At 59.5% G+C, this 11,734-nt stretch overlaps 1 protein-coding gene across 1 annotated transcript; it reads left to right on the top strand.

Moving 5' to 3' along the window:
- The first annotated feature begins 2 nt into the window (after window positions 1–2).
- Window positions 3–10,681, top strand: MVD (mevalonate diphosphate decarboxylase). Its single transcript, NM_001260543.1, is given in 10 exon segments — window positions 3–87; window positions 4,201–4,271; window positions 4,904–5,018; window positions 5,350–5,496; window positions 6,635–6,834; window positions 7,204–7,278; window positions 7,517–7,735; window positions 8,129–8,244; window positions 9,738–9,849; window positions 10,539–10,681. Coding segments are annotated over 10 exon segments (1,206 nt in total). The 5' UTR covers window positions 3–17; the 3' UTR covers window positions 10,620–10,681.
- Window positions 10,682–11,734: the final 1,053 nt, after the last annotated feature.

Here is an 11,734-nt window from a genome sequence, read left to right as displayed (position 1 = left end):
CGCCGCGCGGTGGGACCATGGCCTCGGAGCAGCCGCTGGCGGCAGTCACCTGTACCGCGCCGGTCAACATCGCGGTCATCAAGTACTGTGAGTGTCGCGGGCCGGCCTGGGACGGGGATGGCCGGGAGCGAGGCCGGGTCCATGGGGGTCGCGCGCTGACTCGGCGGCGCGCTCCGTCCTGCTCTCCCAGGGCCTCGACAGACGGGGAAACTGAGGCTCAGGGAGGGGGGCGGCGGTGGTCGGGCGGAGCCGCGCGCTCCTTCTCCGCGTGACGGGCTCGGCGCCACCTGTTCCCCCGCCACGGCTGCCGCCCCTGCAGGGTCGCCCCGCGCCTGCCCATTAGCGATTACCGAACTTTATCGAAATCATCAATCATCGATTCCCACGAGTCGTAAGAATCCGCCGTGGTGGTGCGCGTCTATGGCTCCGGCTACCGGGGCGGCTGAGGCGGGAGGATGGCCTGAGCCCGGGAGGTCGAGGCTGCGGTGAGCCGAGATCGCGCCACTGCCCCCCAGCCCGAGGCCCTGTGCCCCTCCCTCGCCCCGTTTCTGCCAATGGTAACCTCCAAGGAGCGGGAACAGGGGGTCTGCAGCCCACATCCCTGCGGGGGAGGCCGGTCCGCACCTGCGCGTTCATAGCCACACCCCTCCCCTCCCGCCGGGGTTACCTGGCCGCCGCTGACCACTGATTTTTGTAACGTCGTTTCAAAATGTTCCGAAACTGGAATCACAGTATGTGGCCCACCCAGTATCTTTTGAGTTTGGCTTATTTCATTCAGCATAGAATGTGGACGTGCCCCCGATCGTATCAATGCTTTGCCCCTCTGTTGCTGAGCCAGTCCGTGGACTCCATGGACCACCCTCTTAGCCAAGGCCTCACCCCGTTAAGAGCATCTGAGGTTTTCTTTCTTTGTTTCTTTTCTTTTTTTTTTTTTTTTTACAGGCACCGCCACCATGCCTGGCTAATTTTTTTGTATTTCCCTTACCAATAAAGCTGCCATAAAATGTGTACAGGTTTTTGTGTGAACATACATTTTCATTCTTCTGGGATAAATGCCCAGGAGTGCGGTTGCTGGGTCAGATGGTAGATATATATATGCATATACGTATATGCATGTGTGTGTATATATATACTTTAAAAAAAAAAAACTGTCCAATTGTTTTTCAGAGTAGCTGGGCCATTTTGCATCCCTACCATGACGCAGTTTTTCCAGATCCTCACCAGCATTTGGTGGAGTTGCTGTTTTTCATTTTAGCCGCGTCCTGGTAGGGATGTGCTGACAGGGTGCTGTGCTCCTCATTCGCATTTCCCTGTTGGCCAGTGATGTGGAGCGTCTTTCTTTGTGGTTATTTGCCATCTGTGGGTTTTCTCAGTGAAATGTCTGTTCATGTCCTGTGTCCATGCACTCACTGGATGGTTTGCTTTTTTACTATGAGTTTTGAGAGTTCATTATACATTATAGGCTGGGTGCGCAGGCTCAAGCCTGTAATCACAGCACTTGGGGAGGCTGAGGTGGGTGGATCACCTGGGGTCAGGAGTTTGAGACCAGCTTGGCCAACATGGTGAAACCCCGTCTCTACTGAAAAAAAATAAAATAGGTGTTCTAGATATTAGTCTCCTGTTGGACACGTGGTTTGCAGATACTGTCTCCCAAACTAGCTAATCTTTTCATCCTCTTAACAAAGAGCCAGTTTTTCATTTTAAAGAAGTTCAGCGTATCAGTTTTGATGTCAAGTCTAAGACCTCTTTGCGTAGCCCTACGTCCTGAAGATTTTCTGCTTTTCTCCGAGTTGTATAGGATTGCCTTTTATATTTGTCTGTGATCCAAGGTTGTCCATTTAGCACAGAAAGGCTACCCTTCCTCCATTGAATTGCTTTTGCACTTTTGTAAAAAAAAAAAAAAAAAAAAAAAATCAGCTGGGCTTGTTTGGGTCTGTTTCTGGGTTTTCTCCTTTTTTTTTTTTTTTGAGACAGAGTCTTGCTCTGTCACCCAGGCTGGAGTGCAGTGGCACAATCTTGGCTCACTGTAACCTCCGCCTCCCAGGTTCAAGCAATCCTCCTGCCTTAGCCTTCTGAGTAGTTGGGGCTACATGCACGCATCACCACACCCGGCTAATTTTTGTATTTTTAGTAAAGACGGGGTTTCACCATGTTGGCCAGGCTGGTCTCGAGCTCCTGATCTCATGATCTGCCCACCTTGACCTCCCAAAGTGCTGGGATTACAGGCGTGAGCCACTGCACCTGGCCTTTTATTTATTTTTTTGAGATGGACTCCCACTGCGACACCCAGGCTGGAGTGCAATGGCACGATCTTGGCTCACCACAACGTCCGCTTCCCGGGTTCAACCGATTCTCCTGCCTCAGCCTCCTGAGTAGCTGGGACTATAGGTGTGCACCGCCACACCCAGCTAATTTTTGTATTTTTAGTAGAGACAGGGTTTTGCCATATTGCCAGGCTGGTCTCAAACTCCTGACCTCAAGTGATCGCCGGTTTCCGCCTCCCAAAGTGCTGGGATCATAGGTGTGAGCCACTGCGGCTGGCCGACAGTGATTTTTATGGAAACTTGTCCATTTTCTTGTAACGTTCAGAGACTCTGGTCTTCTTTAACCCTTACATTTGAGCTGGTTTTTGATGGCACGCCGGTGGAGAAGGAGGTGCTGGCTCATGATAAGGAGGCAGAAGTCCAGGTTCCCTCCCCACCAACGCTGCCCCATCCCCACCAGGCCCTCAGGAATTCCTGAGCGTCTACTTGGCCTCTGATAAGAGACTGCAGGTCAGGGGAGTCCAGGCCCCTGTGTGCTCTCCACTGACTCCTGGGGCGGTGAAAGTCCCCACTCCTTCAGGGAGGGAAAGGGGGGGCACCGTTCCAGCCTGGAGTGTGGGAGGAATCTGTTTCTTCTTTAGACAGGGTCTGCCTCTGTCACCAGGCTGGAGTAAGTAAGGCTGGAGTGCAGTGGTGCCACCTCGACTCAGTGCAACCTCCGCCTCGCAGGTTCAAGCGATTTTCCCACCTCAGCCTCCTGAGTTGCTGGGATAACAGGCACGCATCACCACAGCCTGGCTAATTTTTCTATTTTTCGTAGAGACGGGGTTTCACCATATTGGTCAGGTTAGTCTCAAACTCCTGACCTCAGGTGATCCGCCCACCTCGACCTCCCAAAGTGCTGGGATTACAGGTGTGAGCCACCACGCCCGGCCTCCCAGAGTGCTGGGATTACCGGCGCAAGCCACTGCACTGTGCCGGGCCGGGACTCTGTTTCTGTGTTGCTAGGCTGTCCTTCCCGCTCCTGCTAGGGAAGGCTGGCTTTGGTTGGCAGTTCCAGCTTCTGCAGGGCTAGGTCTAGGGCAGGCAGGACAGAAAAGCAAGCCCGGGGGCTCCTCCTGCCCTGTCCCACAGCTGTCCTCTGTCACCCGTGAGAATCTCACCTGTGATGTCCAGGGTCTTAGTTGTCCTCAGTGGGAGACAGACGGAGAAGTCCGCCGGCCCACCTTCCTGAAAGCAGAGGTTTGCCGGCCTCTCAGGGCAGCCGCGTCCGCCTACAAGGGCCACTCAGTGCTGTGTGAGAAAGAGCCTTGCGAACTGCAGAGCGTGGTTCTTTCCCAGGTGTCCGCATTTATCACCCCTGGAGCTGTCCGCCATCCCCAGAGACCTCCCCTCTCACAAAACCGAGCAGATTGTGTGCTTAGCAAAGACGCCGTGAAATAAGACTTCAGCTGAAGCACTGCGCAGTGCTCCCCAGGCAAACGTTTCATTTCAGACTTTCCGGAAGGTTGATTTATCTTGCTGTCCCATGGCCGTGCTGGGCAGAAAGGGGTTTATCCCGGATGTTCCCGGGGAATATGAGCAGTGAGATTTGAGGAGTTCTCAGAGCTGGGCTCCTCTTGTTTGGGAAGGTGGAGGGGAGGCAGGCCGCGGTCAGAGCGCTCTGCACCTGGGCACTCACAGATGATGATGAAGGAGCATGGAGTGGGGAGGGAGGCTGGCTGGCCTCCAGCTCTGTGGTGGGAGCCTGAGCTCAGTGGGGCGGGGAGCAGTTCTTGCAGGCAGGGGTCTAGCAAGAGGATGGCCACACATGTGTGGTGAGAGACAGGACCGAGGCGGGTGGGGGCTGTGGGTGGGGGGTGGGGGCACCTGTGGGGAATACTGGGGGAGGGTGGGCCGGGAAGCCCACCGGCCTGGCCCTGGCTGTTCATTACAGGGGGCAAGCGCGATGAAGAGCTGGTTCTGCCCATCAACTCGTCCCTGAGTGTCACTCTGCACCAGGACCAGGTACGTGTGGACTGACGACAAAACACCACAGTGCCATTTCCAGAACGTTTGTAGAACAGTTGGTACCAGCTGGGTGCAGTGGCTCACATCTGCAATCCCAGCACTTTGGGAGGCTGACGTGGGAGGATCTCTTGAGACCAGGAGTTGGAGACCACAGTGAACCATGATCACACCACTGCACTCCAGCCTGGGTGACAGTGAGACCCTGTCTCTGAAACCAAAAAAAAATTGGTGCTTTTTTACCTCAAGGCTAGGATGAGATGGCTCAGCGACGACTCCCGGCAGCGCGCAGTGTCTGTTCCATCTCCCAGTGTCAGGAGAGCTCAGCACAGCACACACGTGCCCCCAGGTCTCATCACACATGTGCACACTGTGCCCCAGGGGCTCCCTTGGGAGTCCCTGTCTCTTTATTCAGGACAAGGCCTGGTTGCTCCACAAGGTGTGGCCCACGCTTTCCTCCGCCACAGGCTTCCCCACTGTCCAGCTAAGGCTGGCCTTTTCCCCCCGCCCGCCCTCAGCAGGGGGGCCTTGCTCGAGTGGGCAGCCACGAAGCTCTCTCAGTAGAAGGGGATACCTGGCTGGCATCGGTCCTCAATGCTGGCCTCTGAGGTGGCCCTGGGTTTCCTTTTCAGTTAAAAACCACCACAACAGCCGTCATCAGCAAGGACTTCACCGAGGACCGGATTTGGCTGAATGGCCGGGAGGAGGACGTGGGGCAGCCGCGGCTCCAGGCCTGCCTGCGGGAGAGTGAGTTGGGGTCTCCGCAAGCCCATCCCTCCCTGTTGTCAGCAGGGTCCGAGCATCCAGAAAGCGCTTCTGCCTCTGGGCCCCTCCTGAGGCAGCAGGCGACGTGGCTGGGAACCAGACATGCCCACTGGACCCCCAGCTCCAGGGCAGTGGCCCCACTTCAATTCCCGCTGGGCTTGGGTCAGTCTAGGGTTTTCCTGGGGAAGAAACTCTCCATGAGGAGTCTGGCAGGCAGAGGCCTGGTGTTCAGCTGTGACCCGGGCAGGTGGGCAGGAGCAGGGCGGGCAGGGTGCTGACGGCTGGGCCACACGCTGTCTCATCGTCTCTGCAGTCCGCCGCCTGGCCCGGAAGCGGAGGAACGCATGGGATGGGGACCCACTGTCCTCCAGCCTCAGCTGCAAAGTGCACGTGGCATCGGTGAACAACTTCCCCACGGCTGCAGGCCTGGCCTCCTCGGCGGCGGGCTATGCCTGCCTAGGTGGGTGCCCACAGAGACATGCAGGGGTTCTGGGCTGTGGGCATAGGAGCCGCTTCACGCTCTTCCCGGGTCAGGGGGCCCACTGCCGGGCGTGGCTGAACGAGCATCCCACACCCCAGGCCTCCCTGGCCTCTCTGGAGTTGTTCAGTCTCTTCCCAGAGCATATCTGAACATTTTCATCTTCCAGTTGCAGCTGGCGCGGGGCTCTCGCCTGTGATCCCAGTACTTAGAGGCTTATGGGGGAGAATCACTTTAGTCCAGGAGTTCAAGACCAGCCTTGGCAACATAGTGAGACCCCCCCATCTCTACATAAAATAGAAACATCTTCCAGTTGCTCCTTGTGGAGCCCCTCTAGGTCGTCAGTGATAGAAACCACTTCAGACTGGCTCAGACCTAAAATAGCGATGGTTTGTGGCTCACATAACTGAGGATTCCAATGGGCACAGCTGGTTACAGGCCCCACCAGACCCAGCTCTCTGCTGGCCCCAGGCCACTTTCTGGCGGCTTCTCACCCAGTGGCAGAGCCCGTTCCCATGGTGGTGGCCTCACAGTATCTTCACCCCTCAACTCCAGGGATGATGCTTCCTGGCCCACCTGGGCTCCAGTGCCTTCCCTGAACCACCCTCAGTGACCAGGGCCATGGGTGACCAGACCTGGAGGTGGGGTCGCCCTGCTGGAGCCCTGTGGACCGAGGGGAGAAGGTGGCTCCTGTGCTGGGTGGGCAGGGGCACGTCTTATGGAGCCCAGCTATGTCCTGGCATCAGTCCCTGCCCCACACAACCTTAAAATTCCTTCCCACCCTCCAAGCTCAGCTTCGGTGTCCCCCAGGGGACCCTCTCTCCACATCCCCCAGGGGGCTTCCCGCTCTGCCGCAGGTACCTTTTGTCACCTTTGTCTCAGGCCACAAGCTCTGCAGGCTGTGAACAGAGTGTCCAAGAGCGGAGGGCGCTCTTAGTGGAGGGCGGGGACAGATGGCTGGGTTGGTGAATGCTGCCCTCGAAGGCTGATGGCCCAGAAGCCCTGTCATCTGGAAATCCCCGTTTGCCGTGGGGTGTGTGACAGTCCCGGGGCAGTGAGCTGTCAGGGAGCACAGCCCAGGCAGCTCTGAGGACCCTCCCCGGAATCCCCATGCCTGCAGCCTACACCTTGGCCCGTGTCTACGGCGTGGAGAGTGACCTCTCAGAAGTGGCTCGCCGGGGCTCAGGCAGCGCCTGCCGGAGCCTGTATGGGGGCTTTGTGGAGTGGCAGATGGGAGAGCAGACTGATGGGAAGGACAGCGTCGCCCGGCAAGTGGCCCCCGAGTCACACTGGCCTGAACTCCGCGTCCTCATCCTTGTGGTGAGTGGGGCGGGTGGAGCAGCAGCCGGGTGGCCTCTGTCCCTAGTCAGGGCTGCTGCTGGGAGCAGGGGTGAAGGCACCCCATCCAGGCTTTGCTTGGCTCCTGGGGTCAGTGGATGCTAAAGAAACAGACGTGTGGTCGAGTGCTCAGGAAGTGCTCCCACGTGGCGGGCGCCACCACCCACTGGGATCTAGAAGTTGCCCCATGTCGCCCCTGCTGTGGCCGGGAGGCCTCCGTGGCCAGGCAGGTGGCACTGACTCCCACCCCCGCTGCCCGCATTGGCTGAGGGAGGGCTGAGTGTTTGGGGCTGAGGTCCTTGGGGCTGGTCTCCTGCAGGCTGTGGCCCAGGCTGTGTCTCCCCCGTGCAGGTGAGCGCTGAGAAGAAGCTGACGGGCAGTACTGTGGGCATGCGGGCCAGCGTGGAGACCAGCCCCCTGCTGCGGGTGAGGCCAGGAGCAGGTGGCCCCGGGGCCCTGGGGGTCATGCTTGTGCCCGACTCTGCCCTCAGCCTCTGTCTGGGCCCAAACGTTCTCACACCTGCGGCAGCCCCGCCAAGACCAGGTGGAGGAGCCACATGCAGAGATGGGGCTTGAGCCGGGCTTCCAACCCCGGAGACCCTCCTGGAACCCTCTGCCGTCGAGACCCCCGGCGGCTCCATGGGAAACACCCCGTGCCTTGCAGTTCCGGGCCGAGGCTGTGGTGCCGGCGCGCATGGCGGAGATGACCCGCTGCATCCGGGAGCGAGACTTCCCCGGCTTCGCCCAGCTGACCATGAAGGACAGCAACCAGTTCCACGCCACCTGCCTCGACACCTTCCCGCCCATCTCGTACCTCAATGCTGTCTCCTGGCGCATCATCCACCTGGTGCACCGCTTCAACGCCCACCACGGGGACACCAAGGTGACGCGGGCTGGGAGGGCAGAGGCTGCGCTCTCGCACTGTGTCGCGTGTCTAGGCTTATGCTGCCGTGGAGACGGTCCCGGGAGCCGCGTGCAGGGTGATCTGTGTCTGAAAGCTCGGCCCTGCTGTGTGCGGAGCTCACTGACCATCCGGGTTCTTCTGTTTTGTTTTGTTTCTTGACTTGCTCGGGTCACAGCCCCACCACCTTTTTCCTGGGTTCACAGGCAGAGGTGTCAAGTACCAGGCACTTGGGGTCACAGCTCCACTCCAGTGTGGCCCTGAGGGCCTAGACTGAGCTCTTAGAGAGCCCAGGGCCCCCTGGCAGACCAGAGGGTTGAGGGGACAAGGGCCAGGCACCACGTGAACAGCCGGGGTGACTGCTGTGGGTTCCAGGTGGCGTACACCTTTGACGCGGGCCCCAATGCCGTGATCTTCACCCTGGACGACACTGTGGCTGAGTTTGTGGCTGCTGTGAGGCACAGCTTTCCCCCGGGCTCGAACGGAGACGCGTGAGTGTGGACCCTTCCCCGCCTCCTCTTTGGGAGACGGTGCCAGGAACCCTGGTCGGAAGAGACGGAGGCACCTGAAGGCTGTGACACTGAGACGGGGAGTCCCAGGGCAGGTGGCAATTCCCCGAGTGTGGGAGCCACGGATAGGGTGTTCCCACAGAGCCATCCCACAGCCCACGTCCACAGGGAAAAAAGAGAGGCCGTGCAGGCGTGTGTGAGACGCACCCACCTCCTGAGAGACGGCATCCCCTGCAGCTCAGAAGCCCACAGGCCCTTATCCTATAGAACAGTGGCTTCTGAGGAAACACATGTGCATTCCCAGGAGCGCGTACAAGTGTGTGACATTTTGAAGGAAAGGAGTCAAAGCCCCCGACTGCCTTCTTACCGAAGTGAGTTAGAGGCGGTCAGGGCGGCTGGGTGTTGACCCCGCCCCTGCAGTTGGGTGTCTTTTCTGGGGTGGGGTCGTCTGGCAGCTGCATCCTGGCGCCACAGAGCCCCCACGTACACCCTCCTTGGTGCACAGCGTGGCCCAGCCTCCTTTCGCTCCTGGGCTGTTGATTTCTTCCCTCCCGTTGTTTTAATGGAGCCTGATTCTCAATGTGAGGGGCGCCTCCTGTTTAAGGGTGTGTGGAAGCGTGTGGGGATGGGCATCTGTCCTGGGTGGGAGCAGTAATACCTTCTACTGGTCAGGGGCCTGCCCTGTGGGATGGACTCGGACCCACACCCCAGGACTGCCCTCCTGGGAAGCACCAGGCTCGTGGCTTCTGCTCCGGGTGGGGCTTGCAGGCTTCCGTTGTTCTGCAGAACACAGTGACGAACGCACCAGCTTGAACTGGGCACTTCCCTAAGCTGTTACCCCATGGGGCGTGGCAGCAGCCTTGGCCAGACGTGGGTCCAGCCTGGGCATAGCTATTTACCACATAACCTAAAATTCACTGTCTCAGCCATTCCAGAGCATACAATCCTGTCGTGTTGAGGACACTCACAGGGTTGTGCAGCCACCACCTCGAGCCACCTCCTTAACTTTTTCATCACCCCTAAAAGAAACCTGTCACCACAGCGGCCACCTGCCATCTCCCACTCCCTGAGCCCTGACAGCCAGCAATGCATTTCCCATCTCTGGACTTGCCTGTTCTAGATGCTTAGAGAAATGGAGGTTGGCTGGGCGCGGTGGCTCACGCCTGTAATCCCAGCACTTTGGGAGTCTGAGGCAGGAGGATCACGAGGTCAGGAGATCTAGACCATCCTGGCTAACACGGTGAAACCCCGTCTCTACTAAAAATACAAAAAAATTAGCCGGGCGAGGTGGCGGGTGTCTGTAGTCCCAGCTACTCAGGAGGCTGAGGCAGGAGAATGGCGTGAACCCAGGAGGCGGAGCTTGCAGTGAGCCGAGATCGCGCCACTGCACTCCAGCCTGGGCAACAGAACGAGACTCCATCTCAAAAAAAAAAAGAAATGGATGTGTTCACCATGCCCCTGCCCTGCTTTTCCAGGTTTCTGAAGGGGCTGCAGGTGAGGCCGGCCCCTCTCTCAGCTGAGCTTCAGGCTGCGCTGGCCATGGAGCCGACGACCCCCGGTGGGGTCAAGTACATCATTGCCACTCAGGTGAGGCCTGGGGCTCGGCTGGTACTCTCGGGGTTTCCTTTCTTGCCAGAGGGGCCTGCCCAGCCCCCAGGGCCCTTGCAGGCTCAGCCCGGCTCCCTGTCCCTATCCCTACTGTGTCTCAGGCAGGAAGCCAGAAAGCCTTTGTTCATTCATTTGCTCTCAAAGTGGACATTACAGGCCACTGGCGATACTCAGAGCAGCAGGGCTGGGCTGGGGGTGGAAGGGCGAGTCTGACACAAGCTCCCAGGGAGACAGGTGGGGAGTATCAGGCCCCTGAATAGGGAGCGCTTGGGGTGGGTGCTTCTGGGGTCCCTGGGCCCTGCACCCCAACAGACCAGGGTTCCTGCTCTCCGACCTGCCCCGAGAGCCAAGCCTGCATCCAGCGATCACGGCCGCCCGAGCTGTTGCCTCCACCTTCCTCTCAGGGGCCACATGCACAGGCTGCCTGTTTCCAGGCTCTGTGGTTCTCTGTCCACCCTATGACGGAGGCAGTGCCCTGGGCGGGGGCTGGCAGCTGGCGGGGCGGCTGTGCCTGAGGGAGCTGCGTGTGGGTGGTTTAGCTTCTGACCAGGACCCACCAGAAGGGCGGGGGCACACCGCTCCCCTCCTGTGTCCGGCCCCCTACAGATGCTGGGCACAGGATGAGGTGCTGCCATTCCTGGTGACCTGACACGGATCTCTACCCCCAGGTGGGGCCAGGACCCCAAATCCTGGACGACCCCAGCGCCCACCTCCTGGGTCCTGACGGCCTGCCGAAGCCAGCTGCCTGACCGCCTCAGCAGGACCGCACGCCACGTGGAGAAGGGGTGGCCTCGCCAGAGCTAGGGAGCGGGTGTGGTGGGCTCCGGACTACTGGGACATGTGGGTGGTGGCTTGTCCCAGGGCCCATGGACAGCTTGCTGTGGGGCCGTGCAGGGAGCCCTGCAGCTGCCCAGGTGTCAGGAGAGCTCCCTGCCGAGTGCTTCAGCTGCCCCAGGGCTTTGCCAAGATGGGATGGGGTGGGTATGAGAGCTGGCAGAGCCTCGGTGCAGCAGGGCTGAAGGGCTCTCTCACCCCAGCTCCAGCTGCTCCCAGTTCTCTGAGACGGGAGCTCAGCGGGGAGGTGGTGTCCCTCCATCGGACTAGGGAAGGGGTCACTGTGCTGGGAGCAGCCTCCTCGGGCCTCAGGAAACCACCAAGTGCCTTAGATGGTGGCTGCCCACAGCACTTCTGCTGAGACCCTGCCCCAGGCCTAGGTGTGGCTGGAATGGTGGTAGGAGTGGGCACCAGTGTGGCCCTGGTGGCCGTGGGGGAATAAACCAGCATTGCTGCCTCCTGCCTTCCGCTGTTTTTCTGTTTCATAAACCAGCATTCCGGAGTTCCTGCTCTGAGTGACCCTGGGACCTGCCAGGGAGTCCCGGTGTGCCCCATGAGGGCCTAGGAGAGGGGCAGGCTAGACAGAGCCAGAGGGGCTCCCCTCACACCCCACATTGGCTCAGGTGGGACCCTCAGAGCAGCCCCCAGTCTAAAGTCTTCCCATGAGCGCTGGGCTCACCACCCCCACACCAACCCCTGCTTCCTGTCTCCAGGCCAGAAATGATGGGGCCGTCCCTGCATTCTGTGCTTTCCCAGTTGTGCACATCCTGTCCCCTCCCTCGAGTATCAGTCACAGTCCAGTGGCATGGTGTGGGGAGGCCCCCCGCAGTGTCTGACCCAGGCCACGCCTGTGCCAGCCCGGAGCCGGGGGAGGAAATGGGGGCTGGGCCTTTGGTCCCCATGGGGAGGCCACCCTCGTCCTTGGTAGCATCAGGGTGCAGAGGTGTTCCCGGGCTGTAGGGGTGACCCCTCTGCTATTAATAGAAGCCTTGTTGACACGGGACCCTTGGGTCCCGGGCGTCGGGCAGGG

Source organism: Macaca mulatta, chromosome 20 (genome assembly GCF_049350105.2).
Source record: "Macaca mulatta isolate MMU2019108-1 chromosome 20, T2T-MMU8v2.0, whole genome shotgun sequence".
NCBI classification, from domain to species: domain Eukaryota; kingdom Metazoa; phylum Chordata; class Mammalia; order Primates; family Cercopithecidae; genus Macaca; species Macaca mulatta.
Note: the sequence above shows the minus strand (reverse complement) of the source record. Positions and strands in the feature narration are given on the sequence as shown.